Source organism: Coregonus clupeaformis, chromosome 26, assembly GCF_020615455.1.
Source record: "Coregonus clupeaformis isolate EN_2021a chromosome 26, ASM2061545v1, whole genome shotgun sequence".
Lineage (NCBI taxonomy): Eukaryota > Metazoa > Chordata > Actinopteri > Salmoniformes > Salmonidae > Coregonus > Coregonus clupeaformis.
In genome coordinates this window covers 6,836,592-6,862,771 of record NC_059217.1, presented here as the reverse complement: position 1 = coordinate 6,862,771, position 26,180 = coordinate 6,836,592, and the positions used below count along the sequence as shown (strand labels likewise).

At 42.0% G+C, this 26,180-nt stretch overlaps 1 protein-coding gene across 1 annotated transcript; it reads right to left on the bottom strand.

Annotated features, from left to right (window-relative positions):
- Positions 1-6,606: 6,606 nt before the first annotated feature.
- LOC121540139 (transcription factor MafA-like) lies at positions 6,607-13,962 on the bottom strand. Its single transcript, XM_041848757.2, has 5 exons — positions 13,718-13,962; positions 10,196-11,033; positions 9,824-10,087; positions 8,621-8,839; positions 6,607-8,420 (listed from the first exon to the last, which is right to left on the bottom strand). Exons 2-5 carry the CDS (start codon positions 10,817-10,819, stop codon positions 8,274-8,276), a joined length of 1,254 nt encoding a protein of 417 aa, XP_041704691.1. The 5' UTR covers positions 10,820-11,033; positions 13,718-13,962; the 3' UTR covers positions 6,607-8,273.
- Between the last annotated feature and the right edge of the window lie 12,218 nt (positions 13,963-26,180).

Genomic DNA, 26,180 nt, shown 5'->3' with positions numbered 1-26,180 from the left:
ATGGTGCAGATAAACCAGAAATCATCTGCTGATAATAAGAAGCCAATTTTACTCTGCTCTAAATGACCTTTTGGATGCTCCAGAATAGTTACAGTAATAGGTTTACATTTCACCACTAGGGCGCAGCAGAATCGTTTTTTTCTCTCTCCAATAACTACCATACATTGCCTTTTGTGTACGTTTGTGTGTGTGTGTGTGTGTGTGTGTGTGTGTGTGTGTGCACCAGTTGCGGTCGGTGCCATTTACGATTAGGTAGGACGATTGTTTTTATGAGCATGGCCTTATTTCTATTACAGAATATTGGATGAAGGTCATTCATATTCCATTCACCCAGCTCAATGTAACATCGATAGGTTTAGGCTACAACATGAATCTTCCCTATAGCCTACCCCTCATGAGGTTGCTACAACCTAGCCTACTAATGAAAATTTATAATGTAGATGCACAGGTTCCAGAGACAAATTGGAGTAATCAAGGTGACAGACAGTGACGCATTCAATACCGCCTTGCACACTCTTGCATGCATCTAGCTGATCTATGGTGTAATAAATAGTCCAAACATTTGCAAACAAGAGTTTCTATTGGACAAATTCAGGTAGGTATATCCCCATTTTGTTCTGTTTGCTTCAGTTTAAGAAATTGTTTTTCAACAGAATCAGCGGAATGAATACACCCCTGATCACCGCACACACAGTTCACTTTCATAGCAGCCACATACAAACAGCATCATCACTTTGCACGTTGTACAATTCCTTCTGTTGTGGACTTCAGTGCACAACACAATAGCTGTCTGTGACCAGGCAAAACGTTCATACCATAACTGCTAACTGCTAACTGCTACACACAGCCTACATTGTTTTCAATGTCACCATATTAGCTAACATCATAGTCAACATAGCTACTAGAACTAACGTGTTAGTAAACCCGCTACAATCACGGAGTACAGTGTACAGCAAGCAGTTTAGCAGTTACACCGGCGCGGGCCCCAGTGGCAATAAAATAATAAAACCGACTTGGAAGATGTTCAGTGTTGGATAGCCTTAACCAAGTAGCTAACATAAATAGCATTCCTCTCTGTTTGAGCCAGGTGTTTGAGTAGGCAAAATTAGCTAGCTGCATTAGCTAGCTAAGTAAGTTAATGTGATCTCTGCTGCTTCTCCTGAATTTATGAAGAAATTAATTTGTTCAAAACTGTTCAACTATTGTCTTTCTCTCTCTCTGAGTGAACTACTCACCACATTTTATGCACTGAAGTGGTAGCTATCTGTAGCTTATGCTTTCAGTACTAGATTCATTCTCTGATCTTTTGTTTGGGTGGGCAACATGTCAGTTCATTCAGACTGCAAGAGCTCTGATAGGTTGGAGGATGTCCTCTGGAAGTTGTCATAATTACTGTGTAAGTCTATGGAAGGGGGAGAGAACCATGAGCCTCCTAGGATTTGTATTGAAGTTAATGTACCCAGAGGAGGACGGAAAATAGCTGTCCTCCGGCTATACCATGGTGCTACCGAAGAGAGAGCTGTTGAGGCTACTGTAGACCTTCATTTCAAAACAGTGTGTTTTAATCAGTTATTTGGTGACGTGAATATATACTGAGTATACCAAACATTAAGAACACCATCCTAATATTGACTTGCACCCACCTCAGAACAGCCTCAATTTGTCGGGGCATGGACTCTACAAGGTGTTGAAAGCGTTCCACAGCTATGCTGGCCCATGTTAACTCCAATGCTTCCCACAGTTGTGTCAAGTTGGCTGGATGTCCTTTGGGTGGTGGACCATTCTTGATACACACGCGAAACTGTTGAGCATGAAAAACCCAGCAGCGTTGCGGTTCTTGACACAAACTGGTGCACCTAGCAACTACCATACCACGTTCAAAGGCACTTCAATATTTTGTCTTGCCCATTCACCCTTTGAATGGCACAGATACACAATCCATGTCTCAATTGTCTCAAGGATTAAAAATATTTTGTAAACTTTTCTCCTCTCCTCCATCTACACTGATTGAAGTTGATTTAACAAATCAAATCAAATCAAATTGTATTTGTCACATGCGCCGAATACAACAGGTGTAGATCTTACAGTGAAATGCTTACTTACAAGCCCTTAACCAACAATGCAGTTTTAACAAGTGACATCAATAAGGGATCATAGCTTTCACCTGGATTCATCTGGTCAGACTATGTCATGGAGAGAGCAGGTGTGCTTAATATTTTGTACACTCAGTGTATTTAGTATAGTTATATCTAAAAATAAGTACTCTTTTAATGTTTCATTATTTTTATTTGTAAGAAATTCACTGAGTAGGATGGTCCTCCCCTTCCTCCGCCGAGGAGCCTCCACTGGTGTGCATGTTTAAGTCTTTGGGCATACAGCCTACTACTACTGTACATGTGTTCATATTCGTGTGTGTTTCTGCAATCACTTTATCCCTTGGGCAGTGAGGCTTGGCCTGATAAAGTCTAAGTTCTAACATATTCTCTCTCTCTCTCTCTCTCTCTCTCTCTCTCTCTCTCTCTCTCTCTCTCTCTCTCTCTCTCTCTCTCTCTCTCTCTCTCATATTATCTAAATGTCTAGCGTCCAGGGGCGGTCTTAGTGATTTGGAGGCCCCAGGCAAAGGCCAGTCCGAGCCCCCGCTCCATTAGGTAGGATTAGGTGGCTGCCTGTGTAGGCAGATTGATGAGGGCGGCATTTCCTGAGCTAAACTGACCAAGAAGCACCTCCAACAAAACATAGAACCTCACATAACACTGCACTCACAGTGGGCTAAATTGTCATGATCAGTGGTTTCAAGTTTGTATCCGTTAATTTTTTAGGAGCTGATCATAACGAAAAATAGAATACTTCTGCATTTCCCACTGTGTTAACGCATTGCAAATAGGCTCAGGATAACTCCTCCTGATGAAGTTGGGTAGCTGATATTCAGAGTTTAAATAGCCAAATTGATTAGTCACAGGAATAAGGACTAATAAAGCCATTGCAACGGCCTGTTTTACAAACAGTGGGCATGGACAGGCGTACTTAAAATTCCATTGCGGACCGACATGGTAGGCTTTATTTGTGTTTTACAAATGGTAGGCCTACCACATAGATGGGCATTCCTAAAATTATATTTCAGGTGACACTGTAGCCTATAGGCCTACTTCAGTAAGCACGGACTGACGCGGATGCCTTTTTTGTACAGTTGAAGTCGGAAGTTTACATACACTTAGGTTGGAGTCATTAAAACTCGTTTTTCAACCACTCCACCAATTTCTTGTTAACAAACTATAGTTTTGGCAAGTCGGTTAGGACATCTACTTTGTGCATGACACAAGTCATTTTTCCAACAATTGTATACACTTATTTCACTTATAATTAACTGTATCACAATTCCAGTGGGTCAGAAGTTTACATACACTAGGTTGATTGTGCATTTAAACAGCTTGGAAAATTCCAGGAAATGATGTCATGGCTTTAGAAGCTTCTGATAGGCTAATTGACATCATTTGAGTCAATTGGAGGTGTACCTGGGGATGTATTTCAAGGCCTACCTTCAAACTCAGTGCCTCTTTGCTTGACATCGTGGGAAAATCAAAAGAAATCAGCCAATTGTAGACCTCCACAAGTCTGGTTCATCCTTGGGAGCAATTTCCAAACGGCTGAAGGTTCCATGTTCATCTGTACAAACAATAGTACGCAAGTATAAACACCATGGGACCACACAGCTGGAAGGACATGTGTTCTTTCTCCTAGAGATGATCGTACTTTGGTGCGAAAAGTGCAAATCAATCCCAGAACAACAGCAAAGGACCTTGCTGGAGGAAACAGGTACAAAAGTATCTATATCCACAATAAAACAAGTCCTATATCGACATAACCTGAAAGGCCGCTCAGCAAGGAAGAAGCCGCTGCTCCAAAACCGCCATAAAAAATCCAGACTACGGTTTGCAACTGCACATGGGGACAAAGATTGTACTTTTTGGAGAAATGTCCTCTGGTCTGATGAAACAAAAATAGAACTGTTTGGCCATAATGACCATCGTTATGTTTGGAGGAAAAAGGAGGTCTCTTGCAAGCCGAAGAACACCATCCCAACTGTGAAGCACGGGGGTGGCAGCATCATCCTGTGGGGGTGCTTTGCTGCAGGAGGGACTGGTGCACTTCACAAAATACATGGCATCACGTGGAAGGAAAATTATGTGGATATATTGAAGCAACATCTCAAGACATCAGTCAGGAAGTTAAAGCTTGGTTGCAAATGGATCTTCCAAATGGACAATGACCCCAAGCATCCTTCCAAAGTTGTGGCAAAATGGCTTAAGGACAACAAAGTCAAGGTATTGGAGTGGCCATCACAAAGCCCTGACCTCAATCCTATAGAAAATGTGTGGGCAGAACTGAAAAAGTGTGTACGAGCAAGGAGGCCTACAAACTTGACTCAGTTACACCAGCTCTGTCAGGAGGAATGGGACAAAACCTATTGTGGGAAGCTTGTGGAACGCTACCCGAAACGTTTGACCCAAGTTAAACAATTTAAAGGCAATGCTACCGAATACTAATTGAGTGTATGTAAACTTCTGACCCACTGGGAATGTGATGAAAGGAATAAAAGCTGAAATAAATCATTCTCTCTACTATTATTCTGACATTTCACACTCTTAAAATAAAGTGGTGATCCTAACTGACCTAAACAGGGAATTTTTACTAGGATTAAATGTCAGGAATTGTGAAAAACTGAGTTTAAATGTATTTGACTAAGGTGTATGTAAACTTCCGACTTCAACTGTATATCTTTTTTTTGTTCCTGTCCGGACTGGACGTCTTTTTTGTGTGCAGACTTCTATGTTTAGTTCAGATTTTATCCGGTCTGGACCAGCCTTTATTTGGCCCAAACATAGGTTTCTATAAATTACGTATTTTCAACTTTAATTCAGAAACGAAAATGAACCTGATTTCAACTTCCGGAAAATACGTATTTTCAGTCTGGAAAATACTTATTTTCACCTTTCATTCAGAACCTAAATTGAACCTAACTTCAATGTCTGGAAAAATGAGTATTTTAGATGTATTTTCAATGTCATTTTGCTTACTAGGACTATTCTAGTAGGGGTGGCATTTTTTAAAATCTCGCCTAGGGTGGCAGAATAGCCAGGACTGGGGGGAGGATTCTTGAAATGTAACATCCAATCAAATTTTCGCTCCCAGCGAACCATTCAAACCTTTTTGCAATACAAAATTCTCCAGACCTCCAAGGGAGGCATGACAGCGAAGTGATTTTGGATGTATGGCAACGCGAGACTACTAGTAAGCTAACATGGAATTGTTTTAAGATGGTCATACCAAGGATAATTTAGATATTTGATTTAGAATTTTAGGACCCCTGTAGGTATAAATAAATATATATGAAAATGATTTGGCCTTACTGGTATTAGCCCACAGAAACGCATCGAATAACAGATTCATACATGGAAAAACCAATAGTCAAAAATGTAATCAAAAGGAAGTATGTTTTGAAGTGTCTGTCTTATATCTGAAAAGCTATATAAAAAGCTAATATTTCAGTACAGTACCGAGTTACCTTCAGATGAGTCCCATGACACTTGTGGGGGTCATATAGCATGTTCATGAGAGTCTCATCTTTCCATAGATGGGTCATATTAATTTGTTGGCCAAACCGTTCGGACGCTACAGATGTTTTCGTGAGAAGACCAATTTTCGAGGTGTCTCTTGATCTGCTGTAGCTCTGCCCCCTTCCACCGCAGATGCGGAAGGCCGACATTGGCGGATGCCGTGGATTGAGACGCTGCCCATGCAAAAAAAAACATATCGCTAGCTTAAACAGATAGAGAAATTATTGTGGAGAAATTATTGTTATATTATTATTTTTTTATAATTTTTATATTACTTTTTTTGTAATGCCCAACTCATGAGGCCTCTTGATGATGTGAGGCCTGAGGCAATTGCCTCTTCGGCCTAATGGTAAGTCCACCAGTGCTAGCGTCTGTTTCCCATCTCTCTCTATCACGCTGTCTGTAAAGATAATTTTACAGAGGGAAAAAAACACATTTACAATTTTCACCTCAAATATTTGCTAGCTGAGAATGTGAATTAATTTACGCATCACTGTAAACTGTGTGTATTCTAACATATGTGTTGTGTGCCTGCCTGAATGTGAGTGTGAGTGGCTGTGTGTAACTGTGAGTGGGGTGAGTGTTCATGCAACTCTGTGTACGTCCTCTCCACACAATGCTACAATGGACTCCGGCATTGAGCAGTCAGGGCGCTATTATAGCCCTAATCCTTTCCCTATTATACAGGCCAGAGAGAGAGCGAGAGACACAGAGAGGGAGGCAGGGCCGAGGGTGAGGTCATCCCAAACAGTGCTCAGCCAGGGTCACTGCCTCTCTATAGAGGGACACAGAATGACAGAGAGATAGAGGGAGAGAGAGATGGAAGAGGGGAGGAGGTAAATAGAACAGGTCTACAGGAGATTGGAAAAGTGGGAGGGACAGAGAAGGGACAGAGTGAGGGATTACTAGGTGTTTAAAGCACAAATGAAACGGAGACAAAGAGAGAAATTCAGAGAAATAGTGGGAAAAAAACAAAGCTACCAAGGATGGTAAAAATATTGTCTTTATTTCATAGGAAACCACACTACAATAGGAGCAAAAGCCATGATGGCAATAATGATTGGAATCATACTATTGAAAATAATCAAAAAAGAAATATTGATTTATCCTGCTTGGAAATAAAGGTTCACACTAAGCTTGTAGAAATTGTAAACCAGTAAAATGTAAATAATAAGAATTGGTACATAAATAAACAATGAATAAATACTGTGAATAAATAAGTGAATAAATAAAACAGATAAATCAATTAATTAACCTACACCTAGCCAAAACAAATAGCTCTAATTTAGCTACCCTGGGAACATTTCATGAGATGTCTCTGAATGTCTGCATTTTCTTGCATTTCACCCCAGTCTTTAAGAATCCACAGTGTCCAGCTCTGTGGTGCTTGTTGCATTATGGTTGTCGCTCTCTTACAAAAGTGTTTTCAGCACACCCTAGATTGTAATATTAAAGTTTAAAGACAATACACAGTCACACAGATCATTTTGCACTCTGTTGCTTTTTTGTGGATTTTCTTTGTACAGACCAATTTGACCACAATAACTACATCAACCACAGTCTCTTGCTTCACGTCTTAGTGGGTAAACTGATTGATTGTGGAGTTCCTACAGTACAAGTTGACAGAAGAGCTCTCTTGGGAGGTCCGTTCATCCTCTTGAAACGAAACACCAATCACAGATAGCACACTGCAATTATTCTTCATTGTCATTATGACAAAACGTTTTTTTTTCAACAAGCAAAGTATGGATTCGTTTGCATTCTTTTTCTAAATGCATCTATTCTATACATGAGTGTATCTCTTTATTCATTTAGCACAACCACAATAATACTCGCAGGAAAATGATCCTTGTACATTCTTTTTCTATGATTATTCATCTTTAAAATGTGATAGTGAGTAACAAGTCTTGGTGAGCAGAAACATATTGGTAGGCAACTGTGAAATATTAGCTGGTGACTACAACTGCATGTCATGGACACTTGAAGATCATCCTACACCACCACACATCCTGTACCACTGCACTACTCAGACCTTTGGGTTTCCAATGAGCCCAGCTAACCTACACCATCACACTGTGTTGGGTGTTGTCAGTGTGTTGTCAGGGCATGGATTCAACCCAACCATTGTCTGGACATCAGTTCCATCTTTTCATGTGTTCTGCTTGAAAGAAATGTGCATAGATCGGTTGATAGGGGCGATGAATGATACAATGGAGCTGTTTATTGAAGACAAGCCCTTGGTTTCACATTGCTCAGTCTGAGGATGACCTGTGTCCTTTATGCCCTGATTTCACCAGTGCAGGATGCATCCTGAAAATGTCTCATTGAGTCTTTGTGCTACAATGAACGTCACAGTGATATCAAAACTGAAATTTTCACCATTAGTCCTGTTTATGAAGAAATATAGGGCCTGATTCTAACCCTTAGTTAACAGTCAAGTACCACCTGATTGCTCAGCGGGCTAATTTCACAGTCATATAGGGCCTAGTCCTAACCCCACTACCCGCCTGCCAACCTTCACACACGCACACACACACCAAACCCTTCCTCCCTTCCTCCCCAAGTCTGATTACTCAGTGACGGCCTTATTTAGGCTGACCTCCTCTTACACACCGCTCTCATCCCTCACTTTTTCTGTCCTCCTCCCTGGGTATATCCTCAGAGGAAGTAATCAGGGGGTGGTGAGGGGGAGTTGTTGGCGCGGGTAGGTGGAGCCTTGTTTGTACTGATGAGCTTCTCATAGCGAGCCTTGTAGGCGTCCCTTTCTCTCAGCACCCGAGAGAGCTCACACTGTAGTTGTTCCAACTGATTAGAGAGACAGACAGAAAAGAGACAGACAGGAGAGAGACAGACAGAAAAGAGACAGACAGGAGAGAGACAGACAGGAGAGAGACAGACAGGAGAGAGACAGACAGTAGAGAGACAGAGGGATTAGAGAGTTCTTAGAGCTTTTATTTTGGAGTTGTTGACAGTGGTGTGTTGTTGTTATTGTGTGTGTGTCCTACCTGTTGTGTGAGGACGTGTTTCTCGGACTCCAGTGCGTGGCGGTGCTGCAAACGTTTGTAGCGACAGGACTGGGCGTAGCCTCGATTCTTTAGCGTACGACGTTTCTGCTTGAGCCGCACCACCTCGTCCTTACTGACGCCACGCAGGTGTCTGTTCAGCTCCCGCACCGACAGGCTTACCAGCTGCTCGTCTGAGAAACGCTCATCCACCCCACCACACTGCACACAGAGAGAGAGGTAGAGAGACATGGTTACTTCAAATATTGACATGAATTACAGTTGTGGAGAGGACTTTAAACATTTTGACTGATTTACAATTATATATAGTAGGAAATATGATGGAGCTAGTATAGTGTACTAGTTATAAGTAGGCCTATAATACTGATACGAGATTACAGTCTGCCCGTCTATTTAAGAATGATTATGTGATTGTTTGTGTGTGTCTGAGTTGTGCATATGTGTGATGAGAATGTGCCTAACTGTTTGTGTCAGGGGGCACATTTTGGCAGCACATGTCCATAATCTGTCAGGTAATCTGACTGAGTGTGAGTGACAGTAATCAGGATTATACACGGCAATAATAGCAGATATTATCAGAAGCTCACACTGTGCTTCACATACTGTACATAGAGATTTTCTCAGACACCTGGATGGGGAATGCAGCTATAGAACAGTATTGAACTTTCCATATACAGCAGCACTAGCAGCCCCACACACAGCTCCGTTAACTCTAGCACAGCCAGGGGAGACCATGGAGTTATTGATGTAGCCTAGTAAACGTTAGCTTTAACACAGGTCATTTATCAATGTTGATGTATTACAAGTACATGCATCTATTAAAAAGAAGAACAATTTCTCCATTTATTACATTTACTTCAATATTCTGCACTTGCCTGCAGGACAAATAATGCAATTTTTAAACAAGGAAGGTCTTTAGTCAAACTCATTGTCATCTCAGTGTCGAGGCATGTTTTCTATACTTATAGCAGGTACATGGCATGCACCCATAATCATGTTCTAATTGTTTTTAATCCCAACCCCTTACAGCATGATCCCTCTATCACCTCTCCCTCCCCTCTCCCATATGCTCCTGCTCCAACCAGTACTGTGCTATTGTTGCTAGCCTTCCCCCAGTGACACTTATCTCAGTTATTCTACCATCTTTTGTTTCATACTGTCATGCCCCCTGACCCCATTCATTACTTGGAGGTGATGATGATGGTGATGATGATGGCCATGCATGGGGTGGTGATGATGATGATGGTGATGAAGTCGGCCAGAGGGGCTCTGGGGTTGTGGGTAGGTTGCTGAGGAAGGGTTGGTGTTAGGGAGTGATTGGGGGCCAGAGGAGAGGTAGAGGAGTGGACGATGGCACATATCTGTCCCCTTGGAGCAGGAGATGTCACCTCCACTGTCACTTCCTGAATCCCCAAGGTTACTACTGGAACTCTGGGAAAGCACTGGGAACTGAGAGAGAGAAATAGAAACACTAATTATAGTCTATATATGTTATTACGAACCCACTATCAAAAGTGAATAACAACATCCTTAGACAAGTTGGACAGTGTTACATACCTGCGAGCTAACAGCTGCAGCAGCTGAGTTCAGTAGAGCCTCCACTGCGTCTTCACAGCCCAGGAAGCTGCCAACTGGCCCCCTCTCTCTGTCTCCCCGCTCTGGCCCTCCTCCCAAGGCCCCCAACAGGGATGCAGGCCCCCCCGCCTCCCCTCCAAACTGCTGCTGCAGCGCTGCCAGCCAGATCAGGTCCTCCAAAGAGGCAGGGTTAGGACCCTGGGCACCCCCATGGGAGGGGCTACCCTCCACATTCCCCTGAGAGCCAGAACTGATGCCAGAGGTGTAGCTGTTTGAGATGGACAGGGGGAAGGAGATGGAGGAGGAGGAAGAGGAGAGGGAGGAGGAGGCTGAGGGAGGTGGATGGGCATCGCTCAGCGTTGGAGAGGGGGGCAGGGAGTTGTATGGGCTGGAGCTGAGGCTGGAGTCCTGGGGAGGGTGGTTGGTATAGGGGCCGGGGGAACTGGAGGGTTCGAGGGGGAGGCCAGACTTGGGGAACGTACAGGAGGGAGGAAGAGGAGGACTGTCAGGCTTCACCTCAAACTTGAGGAGGTCAAAGTCATTGAGGTACTCCATGGCCAGTGGACTGGGGGGGAGGGAGGGCATGGGGAGAGAGGGAGACGACATGGCCACGGCTTTGGGAACAGACTGAGTTTGTCCGTGTGTCGGGGTTGAGTGTTAATCCACCTCTCTATTTTAGTGCAGCAGCAGTCCATACACAACAACAGGCTTGATGCCTCCAGTCTCTCAGACAGCCCTGGTGTCCAGTTATAGACTGACTGACGACTGTCCTCTGTGGAAAAAACAGTCTTCCTGTGTCCTTGTGTGTTTCTTCTTGGTCCTGTCAGAGAGAGAGCAAATGGCATAGATGATTGTTCTCTCACAGTTGGTGCAAAGTCATCTCTATGTGTTAGGTAGACAGGAACTGAGGTCAAGATAACATCAAGAGGACAGAGAAGATTACAGGATGTGGGAAACAAACACAAGAACAACAATCTGGCCATAGACGGAAGAACAGAATTTAACACTTCATACTGCCAATTACCTCTTCACCAGACCTCTTTCTATATGTCTTACAATTTGTCAGCATGTAGAAGTAATAAACTAGTTACAAAACAATTATAGCAACTTTCCAGAAAGTAGAGAAATCAGGACTCTCACCCTGTGCACTCAATTAAGTGATTTTACAGCAGTATGTTAGGTAGTGCTATTCTCCAGTGTGAGTATGTGTCCAATGGTCTGTTTGTATGTTGAAGTATTAAGCGACTAATCCTCAACAGATCCCCATTGTCTCCCATACACACACACACGCACACACTGATATAGGTGTGCATGCTCATGTTAGGCCCCGCACACACAAATCAACATGATTTGGATATTCCTATATCAACCTGTGCTACATCTACCCACTGATACCAATTATATTTTTTTTATAGAAATTCGTCTTCTTACATTCTTGCCTTACTATATAACTAACACTCCTCTTATATGCCAGTAGTAAACATGCTATTAAGCAGCTAAGACTAATCTCTGATATAGGCTTTATCAAACAATAGAGATAGGTATACCCATATTATACACCGAAGACTTTGTTGTTTTGACACCATGTGTAACATCACATGACTGGAATTGTATGATGCTGAAGTAATTGACCATAGTCAAATCCCACTAATCTTTTTCACTGTGTCTTGCTGTCTGTCATTTCAATGCTATCTGAATTTCGAGGACAAACCAGCAAACACAGTGCACTCTAGATCAGGGTTTCCCAAACTCGGTCCTGGGGCCACCCCTGGGTGCACTTTTCTTTTTGCCCTATCACTACACAGCTGATTAACATAACCAACTCATCATCAAGCTTTGATTATTGTAATCAGCTGTGTGATTCTAGGGCAAAAACCAAATCGTGCACCCAGGGGTGGCCCCAGGACCAAGTCTGGGACACCCTGCTCTAGATAATGAACTGCAATAGAATATAACTTCTACCCCATCTCATAGCTTCAGAATGTTCTTAATTGAAAGACATATAATTCATTTCATAACATAACCAGTCAAAGTACATTTCACTTTTTCAAAAAGCATTCACTAGCATTAGCATTCCCAATAACAGAGGAGATTTCCAAGCCCATGAGATGTAGGGCTCTTTTCAATCCGTATCGCTGAAGTTCCACATTACAGTACATTTTAATATAAAATGATGGGGGCGATGAAACAATGGAAGCCCCATTCATTTTCAATGGAGGGAAGCGAAGTGGGCGGGGGGACCGTTGAGCGACGCGAGCATTGGCGAGGGAGCTTGAACAAAGCCGAACCAAATTTGGGGAAAGCTGAACTTTATGCAAATACTACGCGATGTCGCGGCGCTATTAACCAATCAAAGCTCACTATAGCTTCAAGCCCCTGCTGAATTGTCTGTTTATACCTAGCAGTACCTAGCATGCTTGTTAGCTTGCTAGCACCCACATGAGGGCAAAGCTAGCGTGGCAAGGCAAAATACATGTGCTAGTTAAGAAGGCCTGTTACAGCGTGATTTACATTTAAAGGCAATGTTCCTGCGTTAGCGGAGACTGCATTCACGGTAAACGCTGCATTTGTCGGCTGAATCCGTAATTACCTTAAAATGTCTATTGTGCAATCTGTGTCGCTTCAATGATACAGATTGAATAGTGTCTTAAATCCGATACAATTCATAAAAATTGTTTCAAAGCTAAGGTTGCAACTGAATGAAGACCTGTAACTTTTCTCTGCTGTTTTATTCCTTAAGGGAAGTTGAACTAAGAAACACTTATACAGTGCAGATAATTTATCTGAATATTTTATAAATAAATATTAATTACAAACAACAAACAGACTTTACATCAGGAGACAGCAAAGGCATTCCCCAACATTCACTGAACATCAAAAGATATTAAACTCATACAGAGATGCTCGATCTTTCTAGATTTCTTTTCATGTTAGAACATTTTGAAACTTAAACTGTTGTCTAATTACCACAAAACAAATACATAAACAAACTGAAAATCTGTCTGATCATGTACAAGTGCCTATTTCTAAAAACAGTACTATACTTTTTCATAAAAAACATTTGAAATAGGATTCAGGAACAACAACCACAAAATGTATAGGACACCATCACCCACTATTTCTACAACAAATAATTAGGAACAGCACTGATTATATTGATGATAAACATCATCATTAATGTCAAATTAATAATGAAAACCCATGTCAGACAGATGTTTCTACTGGTTCCACTTCAATGCTCAACACATTAATTGTACCCCCTGATGTCCCTAATGAACCGTGACAGAGAGAGAGCAAACTGTGATGGGGCGCCGCAGAGGCCTCAATCTGGCTTCGGCCCAGAGTAGCGGGAGAGAGAACCAACAGAAAGAAAGAGAGACATGGGGAAAGAGAGAGAAAAAAGTAGAATAGAACTAGGGAAAGATAAAGCCCCAAAAGAGAGACTGATGAGAGGGAATGAGAAAAGGATGTGTAGAGATGGACAGGTTGAAAATAAATTCTTACCGTAGGTCATAGATTGGATGATAGGTTTGGAGGTCCTCTCACCATTTTCCCCACAACAGTGACTAAACTGAATGAGTGATTTACAGACAACGCGTACACAGAGAGAGCGAAAAAAAGAGAGAGAGAGTGTGTGTGCGCATGTGAGTGTGTATGGTACTCTGTCACTGAATATCACTGCTCCCTCTCTCTCCTCTGTTGCAAATCCCTCTCTCCCTCACTTCGTCACGCTCCCCTCTTCTCTCTCACCCTTATAAACCATTCTCTAAAGCCATGGATCTCTGCAATCATGGTTCAAATTTCTCTCTCTCTCTCTCTCTCTCTCTCTCTCTCTCTCTCTCTCTCTCTCTCTCTCTCTCTCGCTCTGCTCTTTCTCTCTCTATATATATCTCTCTCTCTCTCTCTCTCTCTCTCTCTCTCTCTCTCTCTCTCTCTCTCTCTCTCTCTCTCTCTCTCTCTCTCTCTCTCTCTCTCTCTCTCTCGCTCTCGCTCTCTCTCGCTCCCCGACATAAACCCATGCATCTACACCATCCCCCTGCCCAACTCTACACACATGCGCGCACACACACACACACACACACACACACACACACACACACACACATTTATTCTACTATCCTTGTGCGGACCAAGCAATTGATTCCCATTCCAAATCCTATTTTCCCTAACCTGTAAACCTAACCCTAACCCTAACCCTAAACTTAACCCCTAACCCTAATTCTAACCCTAACCCTAAGCCTAAAATAGCCTTTTTCCTTGTGGGGACCGGCGAAATTTCCCCACTTATCCGAATTTTCCTTGTTTTACTATCATTGTGAGGACTTCTGGTCCCCACAAGGATAGTAAAACCAAACACACGCTCACACGCACACACACACACACAGACACACACACACACACACACACACATAGACACATATTAAACCCATCAGGTTGTCACATGCCAGATCATATTGTAAACTATGCTAAGAGTAAGGTGGTCACAACACAAGGAGCGTGCACATCCGGGCACTACGTCACGATGTCACCTTATTAATGCTTTCTTATCAATGTGTCATTTAAGTGAGTTCATTCTCATTCATTTTTTATCTGATATCTGGGGAAGGGACTATGAAGCTATTTGGTCGTTCTTGAATTACAGTGGCATTTGGGCATGGCATTTTGGAAAAAATGAACTTCATTTTCATATATCTTTTTTTATTTAAATCTATTTGGGTACATCATTCTAAATCAACTAATATTGTAGCTTAATGACTTTAACCCTCCCGTTGTCCTAGGGTCAAAATGACCCGCCACTGTGTTGAACCAACTTTATTTAATTTTTATATTTTTGGGATCATTTGTGAGAAGGAGGCAGTGAGACTTTAAAGAAAGTATCAACGGGAGGGTTTTAAATAATAATTACCATTATGATAACATTGTGCCACCAGAAGGAGTAGTAACACCAATGATTGTAACACCAATAGGTCAATTATAAATTAGGATTTTCTGAAATGAAAGCCAGAAATTCTCAAATCTAAGGTCATCAATCCTTTAAAATTAATTTACTAAAGTGATATGATTAATCATGCTCATAATGTTATTTCCCTTCATTTTAAATTTGCTAACACCAAGTGACACTTTGGATTTAGACATACAAACTTAAATGTATGACATACTAAAAGGGTGTGATTAACTAATAATTGTATTTACAGTTTTTGCCTATTGCTTACACACTTTTTGCAGAATTTGGCTCATTATGTCAAAACTCAACACACAAGCCAATCAGACATAGCACTTGGAGATTAACAACTCACATATATGCCAAAATGAAACACTGCAATCAAAACTTAACACTCCTTTCTATAAATGAAATTCTTGCAACACAACCATACACACAAACAACATTTGAATTACTCTTTCATATCACCAGCAACACACTGATGGGCTTTATATAAAACACTGCAGTCTTTGTGTTTCTATTTTTATTGTCATTTTATTGTCATTGTCTTCTGTAAAACTCAAAAGTAGAATTTCTGCACTAATCAAACAGTATTTACAAAAAAGTTTTTACAAAAAAACAAACATTCTTACAGAAATTCTTAACATCAAATTTAGCAACAAAACAAAAGTAAAAAAACAAATCAATTACTGGATAAATTGCTATTGGGGGAAAAAACATATACTTGTTTTGTGTGTGTGTGCGTGTGTGTGTGCGTGTGCGTGTGTGTGGTGGGGGGCGGGGGTGCTTATGGATCACGCCTTCTGTTCGGATCTGGCCACAAGACCTCGTCAACATCACAGGCGATGTCCTTGCGGGCTAGGCATCGGGGAAAATATCGCCTTGTGTGCCGAATCCACCCTTGGAATGATCCCACCTCAATGTCTCCACATGCCTCTTCCATTGCTTGCAGAAGAGTCATGCGGGCATGTGGTTGCCAATCATATACTTTCCACCGCCACGCTGAAAAGAATTCCTCGATTGCATTTAGAAAGGGGCTGTAAGGGGGCAGGTATAAAACTGTGAAATTATTATGGTTGTTGAACCAATCTCGGACCACAGCAGCCCGTTGGAAACTAACATTATCCCAGATGACAACAAACCTGGGCTGCTGTGGTCTGTCCTGCACAACTGCATGTAGTGCATCTAGAAATGCAATGATCTGTCCTGTATTGTAGGGACCTAGAGTGGCATGATGATGCAGGACTCCTTGGACACTACAGTTTTTTTGGATTGCTTACACACTAAAATTAAAAGTAGTACACTATTAGCAAAACCTTACACTCAAGAAGCAAAACATCAGCCCATATTTGCACAACTATAAGCACATTGTCAACCTTACACTTGTTGCAAAACTCTACACACAGTGATTTGCAAAACACTAAACACACTTAACATACATTACACACAAAAATCTATCATGAAGTCACGTCCTTGCAATACCAAAGCACTGACTGTCAAATTACCACACCGTCCAACCAAGTGGTTCAACACAGTCATCAGGTGTGCAAACACTCGTTTGTTAATTGTAGACACACCAATCAGGTGTATAAGCACTATAAAAAAGCAGCAGGTGAGTTCATCGGTCTTCAAGCACAATGGAAAGAGTCAGAGAAAGAGTAAGACGAGGGAGGAGGAGGAGGAGGAGGACGACGAGGAGAACGAGGAGGAGGACGAGGAGAACGAGGGAGAACGAGGAGGACGAGGAGGACGAGGAGGACGAGGAGAACGAGGAGGGAGGACGAGGAGAACGAGGAGGACGAGGAGGAGAATGAGGAGGAGGAGGAGGAGGGAGGAAGGGGGAGGAAGAGGAAGAGGAAGAGGAAGACAAGAAGGTGCTCAAAGAGGACCGAATCTGACAAATGAGATCCGCGCAACACTGGTTGACCACATTGTCAACCACGGCCTGACGCTGAGGGAGGCTGGACTGCGAGTACAGCCAAATCTAAGCCGATATACAGTGGCAAGTGTGATGAGAACATTTCGACTGGAAAATAGGTATTGTAAAAATATCATCATATCAAAAACATCTGCACGGTTTCAGTAACTGCTTACAGTACTATATTCTATGCACTATCAGCACTTCTGTTACCTTTTCCTGTGAAATTACTGTACTATTGTATACTGTTTTTTTTTCTACATAGGATTGAGGGTCAGGGACGACAAGGGGGAAGGCCTCCTATGTTCACAGAACAGCAAGAGAGGGAGATAGTAAACATGGTTTTGGCCAACAATGCTATAACACTCAAGCAGCTCCAAGCTAACATTGTCAATAACCACGCCATTTTCAACGATATCCATCAGGTCTCAACATCAACACTGGCACGCATCCTAAAAAAAACATATTCAAATGAAGCAAATTTATCGAGTGCCTTTCGAGCGCAATTCCCGAAAGGGTGAAACGACTGCGGCATGATTATGCAGAGGTATGTATTCACTTTAGCAGTGTGATCTTGCATACTGTCTCATAATCTTTTACTGTACTGTAATATGTATACTAGATCTACACTGAACTGCACAATTTTGCCTGACACTGTTTTTCAGAGAGTTTTACGAATGGATGGAGAGGAGATCCAGCATGAGTTCATTTACGTAGATGAGGCTGGGTTCAACCTGACGAGAACACGAAGGAGGGGAAGAAACATCATTGGCCACAGGGCTATAGTCAATGTCCCAGGGCAACGTGGGGGTAATATAACACTCTGTGCAGCCATTACACAGAATGGGGGTCCTCCACCGCTATGCCCATATGGGCCCTTACAACACAGCACTCATACTTACATTCTTGGACCAATTGCACAACATAACAGCAGCAAATCAAATCGATCATATGCAATACATTGTTGTCTGGGACAATGTGTCTTTCCACCGCTCTGCTCTGGTTCAGAACTGGTTTCAGCAACATCCACATTTCACCGTCCTATATCTTCCACCATACTCTCCATTCCTCAACCCTATAGAAGAGTTTTTCTCGGCATGGCGGTGGAAGGTATATGATCTCCGTCTCCAGGCTGAGGTACCCCTCATCCAAGCCATGGAGGAGGCCTGTGACCAGATGGAGGTAGCAGCAATGCAAGGATGGATTCGTCATTCAAGACGTTTCTTTCCAAGGTGTCTTGCTAATGACAACATTGCCTGCGATGTTGATGAAATTCTCTGGCCAGATCCAGCTAGGCGAAGAGACAATGTCTAGTTATTTTTTTTATTTTTTTGAACTTACAATACGTAAAGTGACGTTTGGTTACAGTATTATGAATCTCCATGTCAACATTTTGGGCGTGTTGAGAAATAAATGAGTTTCTTCAGTCTGCAACATTGGTCTTGTGTAGTGTTTGGTGAATTTACATTATATTTGTACTTTGTTGAGAGTAGCCTACTCTAATCATAGGAAGTAGAAGTGCTAAAAGTGTTTTAGGTTTATCACAGCAGAGTGTAACTCGTGCAAACAGAGTATAGTAATGTGAAACGTGTGTGTTTCATATGGTAACAAAGTGTGGTTTTTAAAAAGAAGTGTATAGTTTTTACAAGAGTGTTTAATTTTGCAAAGGATCTGTAGTGTTTTGCTAATTGGGTGTGTGGTTGTGCTAATTGTGTGTAGTGTTTTGAAAACACGGGCCCTGTTTTGAAAATCGTGCTTACTGTAATTGCAGCACACAAGGTGATATTTCCCCCACGCTGCCCAGGGACATTTACAACAGCCCTTTGTCCAACTACGTTACGGCCCCGACGCCTGGGTTTGGCCAGATTGAAGCCTGCCTCTTCCACGTAGATGAACTAATGCGGCAGTTCGGCGGCATCAAACTCCAGAACTGTCTGTAACAGAAAATATTGAATAGTGTTACTGAAAACACATACAGTAACTACAATGTCTATATTTTCACACAAGTAGGGGCTGGGTTGGGTGAGTATAGACAAAAACTACAAGCTACAGGCATACTGTACTTTCAAACTGTACACAGTACTGCAACATCACAATGGTATTCCTTTACATATACAGTACTTCACAGCACTACCCATTTTTGTATAGTATAGTTAGTACAGTAATACTGTAATATGATACAGAATCATGTGACACATACGGTAGGTACAGTCTGGAGTAGAAACTTGAAGATATACCTGTTCTCCAGTCGGAATGTCCTTATTATCGATGCTACTGTGTAGCGACTGAGGTTAGGGTGGACTCTTTGCCCAGCCTCCCTCATGGACAGGCCAAGATTTATCACATGGTCCACCAGAGTAGCCCTGATGTCATCTGATATACGTCTCCGCACTGGTCCTCGTCCTCTTCCATGTCCTCTTCCACATCTGACTCCTCTCTCTCTTTGTCCTCCTCTTACTCTGACTCTCATTGCCTCCATGCTTGCAAAGTTCTAAAAATGGCTTACCTGAGGCCTATTTGTAGTGCTAAGGCTCAGACTGATTGGTGTTCTGTTTTCTGTGCAAGTGTTTTCAGGTGTGTATGTAAGTGCATACAATTGCCAGATGAGTTTTGCATTTTGAACAGAGTGTTTTCCCAATGATAACAGGTGATTTCGTTTTTGAACAAAGTGTCTAATGTAAGAAAACGTGTGTAGTGTTTCGCAATAAGTGTGTTACAGAATTACAAACAAAGTGCAAAGTTGACATTGTGTTTAAGCTATGGTTACACTGTGTTTAAGGTATGCTACAAGAAGTTTAGGTATTGAGGCTTTGGTCTAAGCATTCGGTTTTTGTGTGTAAGCAATGGGCAAAAACTGTAATATAGACCTCTCCCCAATAACAGTTTCCCACTGGAGAGAATGCTCAAGGTCCTTGTATATCTTTGTATTTAGTGATTTTCAAGGCAGTTACACCAATACATAAAACTGTGGGACACATATTATACTAGTAAAAAAAGTAGGTATTTTAATAGCCTTCTTTGTTTTTATTGATCCATACAATATATTAAATACTTTTGTTCACTCTCTAGCATTTAAAATAATAGATAGATATTTCTAAATAACAAAAACATGTCGCTATAACTCTACACATCACTACTGGGACAAGCCAATTTGCTTACCCTAAGCACTTTAAACAACGCATAAACATACCGTTTTGCAGTATAAAGGACTTGAAAAATGTTTTGTCATTGATAAACAGTTCAATATAAACAAAAACATATGTGATGTGTAACTATTTGTAATTTTAAAGTGTTTCAAAGGCAAGGGACGCAAATGCCATCTCAATTCAAGAACGAACCTATCGGATTATCATAAAATGCGGTTTTGTGGAGTAAATGGAGTAGGGGAAATAACGTAAATTCTCTTCAAATAATTATTTGACTTTCTACATGAAATAATCAACTCAAAGTTACCAAAGGCACTGGCAAGTGATATAAAAATATCTGGGCATGATCCATGTCCCCTCACACCCTCTTGTCTCTTGGTATTAGCCTCAGAAACAGTGTAATCTCAGTTTTCTTTACCGCTTTGAAATTCATCAAGCGGAGAAACGCATAACAAGCATTTTTTAATGATCCTCTAAAGCTAAACTTGTTCATCCGGAGTCTGTGTCTTAATAACGTCTCGTTAAGGAATCAGTCAGTTAATATTGTCTGCTGAAATCTGATCTGGAGGGTAAACAAAACCAATACATACTGAGACAGGCATGCACACACAGACACCCACACACAAAAACTAAAGGACACGCAAACATTTATTTTTATCTAGGCCATGTTATTTAACTCTATCCAACACAAACATTAAATGATGTTGTCTATTAATCAATCAGATATTGGGCCTTGTGGTGAAAGTACAGCCACCAGAGACAATCCTACTAGAGACAATCCTCTTCCTCTATCTCTCCCTCACTATCTCCCGTCATCTATGTTTCCGGGGGGAAAGCTTAGTGGTTAAACCAACAGGGCCTCCCATGAGTCTGATGGACAAAGAGAGGTACAGAGGAACTTACCTCATTCTTCATGCCAAATACAGATGCAAGATCTTAATTTGATCACTATTTTGTTGCTAAGAATTGTTCTGCACAGCAGGAAATGCAAACTTGTAGTGTACTCATCAACATAACTCAGACATCACAACTCACGTACTGTATAATACCACGTACACAAACCCCAATAGCTGACTCTGTTTCAGCCCATAACCAACCTACATATATCTTTCTCTCCTTTGTAATATCCCTTGTTCTGAGCACTTTCATCTGAACAGTAATACTTGCATCATGATTCAGCAGACCCCCATCCATCCCAGCTCTACTCCAGCAGTGCTTGGAAAGAGTGATGCTATCAATTTTCTCAATTCCTTCAGCTGATTCAAAACATTGTGCTACCATTCAGATGCTCCGATTCCTCACCTCCAGGCAGTCTACCGCAGCAATGGTTGGATACAGTGATTTATCATCAATAAGTCAGCCAGCTATCCTTAAATAACCTCATATTTTATGAATTTATGAAGAGATTTCAATGGTAACTGACTCAATACTCCCAACAACCCATATAACATTTTCCCATTTTTAACCGGAAAATGTAGGGCTATATCTGCATGTTTATCAATGTCAGCTGGCTAACTTTCAGAGGGGATGCTGCTACACCCCTCTGAAATTATGATAGCAAAGTTTTTCTTTAGAGCCACTTATGGTTTCTCTATTGAGTCACTGAAAATTGAGCAGTCTGAGCTGCTATCCACACGAGTAACTGTAATAATCATACTCTGTTCGGCATATGCAGTTTTGAGTGTAATATGTATAATATGTATTTCACTGCTCTTTGTGTCATGTGGTTGAGCAGAGGGCCAGGCTTTGGCCATGGGCAATAATTAGCCACACGAGCAGATTGCTCTTCCTGCCACAGAGCCAGTAACGCACCCCAACCCCTCAGCACAGCGCTGACCCCACAGTCACCCCAGTTTGTTTACCCTAATACGATAAAACAGCTCCTGTCCTGGGTCAAAGGGTCAAAAGAATAGTAGAGAAAATGGAGAATGGAGGAGAGGGACCTGAGGGAGTAAAAGAGCGACCTGGCCTGTTTTTGAGCAGGGCAGGGCACTGACTGAGACAGATGGTGTGAGGTTATGGTCTGGAGGGACCCTCTAACTCCCCCTGATCCCACAGATACATGTCCTAATCCTGACTAACTCTGTTACACGCAGCAGGCTTACACGTCTCACCTCATAAGGGGGCCCCTCCCTCACAGGATCTTTCTCCACTCTCTCACCTCCCATGCTCGCAGTATAGCCTGACCCATTCTTCTGCTTATTTTAGACATGGAAATGACTGTTTATTATTATTTATTATGCCTATGTTATGCCGTTATTATGTATTTTTCTCAGTCCATCCCTCTCCTACTATATCCTGTGCCCATAACAATATTGAAGAAAACATTGTACTGGAAAACGACGCACAGGAAACACAGGTAAATGTCAGGTACACAGTCAGATAATGTTCTACCACAAATAATTAATGGTTTCCCTTTAGTTTTTGCAATTTGTTCTCCTCTTCTAGTTCTTTATTTTCTGAAAATGTATCACCAATTATTCACTGATGCAACAGTTGTTTATCGTCCATCTCCATCCCTCCCCTGTGTGTCTGTGTCTAATCTCAGTATTATTGTAAAAGTGATCTAATCCACCACCTCAACTGTTAAGACCCACTGTATCTTGCCAATTTAAGCCTCCCTCCTTCACTCCCACACCCATCCCTCCCCTTTTCTCACAGACAGTATTATGGGTAGATTCCAATTATGATGAATCGATTTCACCCCACTTCTTAGACGTGAGAGTTACCAATGCTTAAAAAGGTTCTGCATTGTGCTAGTACCATGACTGAGCTGTCTGGCATCAGTTTGAACAGCTGTCTGTGTGTTTACTTGTTTACTTCATGAGTGAGGTCTCGTTGTGAGTGGGATTATCAGGCTAGTCAATGGATTAGAGAGCTGATTCTGCTTCTGTAACTGGTGTCAGATTAACAGATACCCACGCTTTAATAAAGCGTCTTTAATGTAGACATAAGCTGTCAGTAGCCCCATCCCCCTCCCCAATGACTATTGCTTCACCCCCCTACCTGAAGTGTCGATACCCCACACAGATCAATGGTTATTTACCACAGTCCAATGTTAATCACGTTTGACATGTTTTAACATATTTTCTATTAGATGTGTAGGCTCATAATTTCATTTCTCTTGATTCTAAAATGTCCCTACAATTAATTTCTGAATATCCGTACCTGGTCTATGGACCGTAGTGAAATACTGTGTGTATTCATCACAGATGAGCTACTGTGTGCTGCAACTCACCTTTTCCAATTTTTTTGCCATGGCAACCACTCTTCATTTTAATTCGCATACTTGCAGATAACAGCAATTACTGTACCACAAATTACCATTAGTTCCACCTGAATATATGAATGACCCTAGCCGACCATCTCCTCCCAGGAGAATTCTATGTGCCAGTTAGAGAATGGCTCTGGATCTTAATGAGTACAACCTTTCACCAGTATACAGAAGGCTACAGGGATGGATCTGAACAGCCACACAAACATAGGCCTTAAAAATACTAATCTGAATAGACAAAAACACAGACACACAAAGAAAAGACAGGGGGAGACAGACAGACAGAGAGAGAGACAGAGAGACAGAGAGACAGAGAGACAGTGAGACAGAGAGTAGACAGAGACAGAGTTAAAGAGGGATGAAGGGATTAAGGTGGTCGATTCTTTGGCTCCTCTCCCAGACAGAGATGGCACTAAATCTGTTAATTCTCTCCCCTCCTTAGTCCTCCTCCCTCCTCCATTCCTCCTCTAGCTTTCCTCCCTTCCCTTCATCGCTCCCTTCCATCAATGGAAGCAAGTCCCCGCAGGAATGTTCCATCATCTAGTGGAAAGCCTTCCCAGAACAGTGACATTCTAGACGATTTTGTGCTTCCAACTTTGTGGCAACAAAGTTGTTCGACGAGAATGTGTCCACATACTTTTGGTCATGTAGTGTATTTTGAGTATTGGGATTACACTTGAACATATTCATGCAACCATGTAAAGCCTTTCAAAACTCAAAATACACGACCAAAAGTATGTGGACACATTCTCGTCGAACATCTCATTCCAAAATCATGGGCATTAATATGGTGTTGGTCCCGCCTTTGCTGCTATAACAGCCTCCACTCTTTTGGGAAGGCTTTCCACTAGATGTTGGAACATTCCTGCGGGGACTTGTTTCCATTCAGCCACAAGAGCATTAGTGAAGTCAACCCCATCGAATACCTTTGGGATGAATTGGAACGCCGACTGCGAACACTGATGTTGGGCGACTAGGTCTGGCTCGCAGTCGGCGTTCCAATTCATCCCAAAGGTATTCGATGGGGTTGAGGTCAGGGCTCTGTGCAGGCAAGTCAAGTTCTTCCACACCGATCTCGACAAACCATTTCTATATGGACCTCGCTTTGTACACGGGGGCATTGTCATGCTGAAACAGGAAAGGGCCTTCCCCGAACTGTTGCCACAAAGTTGGAAGCACAAAATCGTCTAGAATGTCATTGTATGCTGTAGCGTTAAGATTTCCCTTCACTGGAACTAAGGGGCCTAGCCAGAACCATGAAAAACAGCCCCAGACCATTATACCCCCTGAAATAGCCTAATGCACTAATTTGAAAGGGTGTCCACATACTTTTGTATATATAGTGTATCTAGTATAATATGCACATTATGGTCTTGTAATGCAATGCTTGGGAGATAGATTCATTCTCTACCGCCATATTTCAATCACTTTATAATACCTTTAAGACATTCACACAATACTGTACATAAAATATAGAAAAGTAATCCTAAATGCGTGGCACTACATTTGGGGTTGAATGTAATACTGTATATACATCATGAAAATGATCGGAGAGGTTGAAGGTAAAAGAAGTTCAGGAGTAAAAACAAACAAAATAGAATTATTGTAAAATTGACTGTGTCCATAAAATGTATATAGTATCTACAGTGGCTTGCGAAAGTATTCACCCCCCTTGGCATTTTTCCTATTTTGTTGCCTTACAACCTGGAATTAAAATTGATTTTTGGGGGGTTTGTATCATTTGATTTACACAACATGCCTACCACTCTGAAGATGAAAGAAATAAGAAATAAGACAAAAAAACAGAAAACTTGAGTGTGCATAACTATTCACCCACCCCAAAGTCAATACTTTGTAGAGCCACCTTTTGCAGCAATTACAGCTGCAAGTCTCTTGGGGTATGTCTCTATAAGCTTGGCACATCTAGCCACTGGGATTTTTGCCCATTCTTCAAGGCAAAACTGCTCCAGCTCCTTCAAGTTGGATGGGTTCCACTGGTGTACAGCAATCTTTAAGTAATACCACAGATTCTCAATTGGATTGAGGTCTGGGCTTTGACTAGGCCATTCCAAGACATTTAAATGTTTCCCCTTAAACCACTCAAGTGTAGCTTTAGCAGTAGGCTTAGGGTCATTGTCCTGCTGGAAGGTGAACCTCCGTTCCAGTCTCAAATCTCTGGAAGACTGAAACAGGTTTCCCTCAAGAATTTTCCTGTATTTAGCACCATCCATCATTCCTTCAATTCTGACCAGTTTCCCAGTCCCTGCCGATGAAAAACATCCCCACAGCATGATGGTGCCACCACCATGCTTCACTGTGGGGATGGTGTTCTCGGGGTGATGAGAGGTGTTGGGTTTGTGCCAGACATAGCATTTTAGTCTCATCTGACCAGAGTACCTTCTTCCATATGTTTGGGGAGTCTCCCACATGCCTTTTGGCGAACACCAAATGTGTTTGCTTATTTTTTTTCTGGCCACTCTTCCGTAAAGCCCAGCTCTGTGGAGTGTACGGCTTAAAGTGGTACTATGGACAGATACTCCAATCTCCGCTGTGGAGGTTTGCAGCTCCTTCAGGGTTATCTTTGGTCTCTTTGTTGCCTCTCTGATTAATGCCCTCCTTGCCTGGTCCGTGAGTTTTGGTGGGCGGCCCTCTCTTGGCAGGTTTGTTGTGGTGCCATATTCTTTAAA

Bases quoted from the DNA above. Each gene is read 5' to 3' on its own strand.
- LOC121540139 (XM_041848757.2), bottom strand. From the start codon at position 10,819: ATGTCGTCTCCCTCTCTCCCCATGCCCTCCCTCCCCCCCAGTCCACTG. The intron at 10,088-10,195 runs GTATGTAACACT...TCTCTCTCTCAG, and splicing joins CTGCAGCTGTTAGCTCGCAG to TTCCCAGTGCTTTCCCAGAG. The intron at 8,421-8,620 runs GTAGGACACACA...CTCTCTAATCAG, and splicing joins AACACGTCCTCACACAACAG to TTGGAACAACTACAGTGTGA.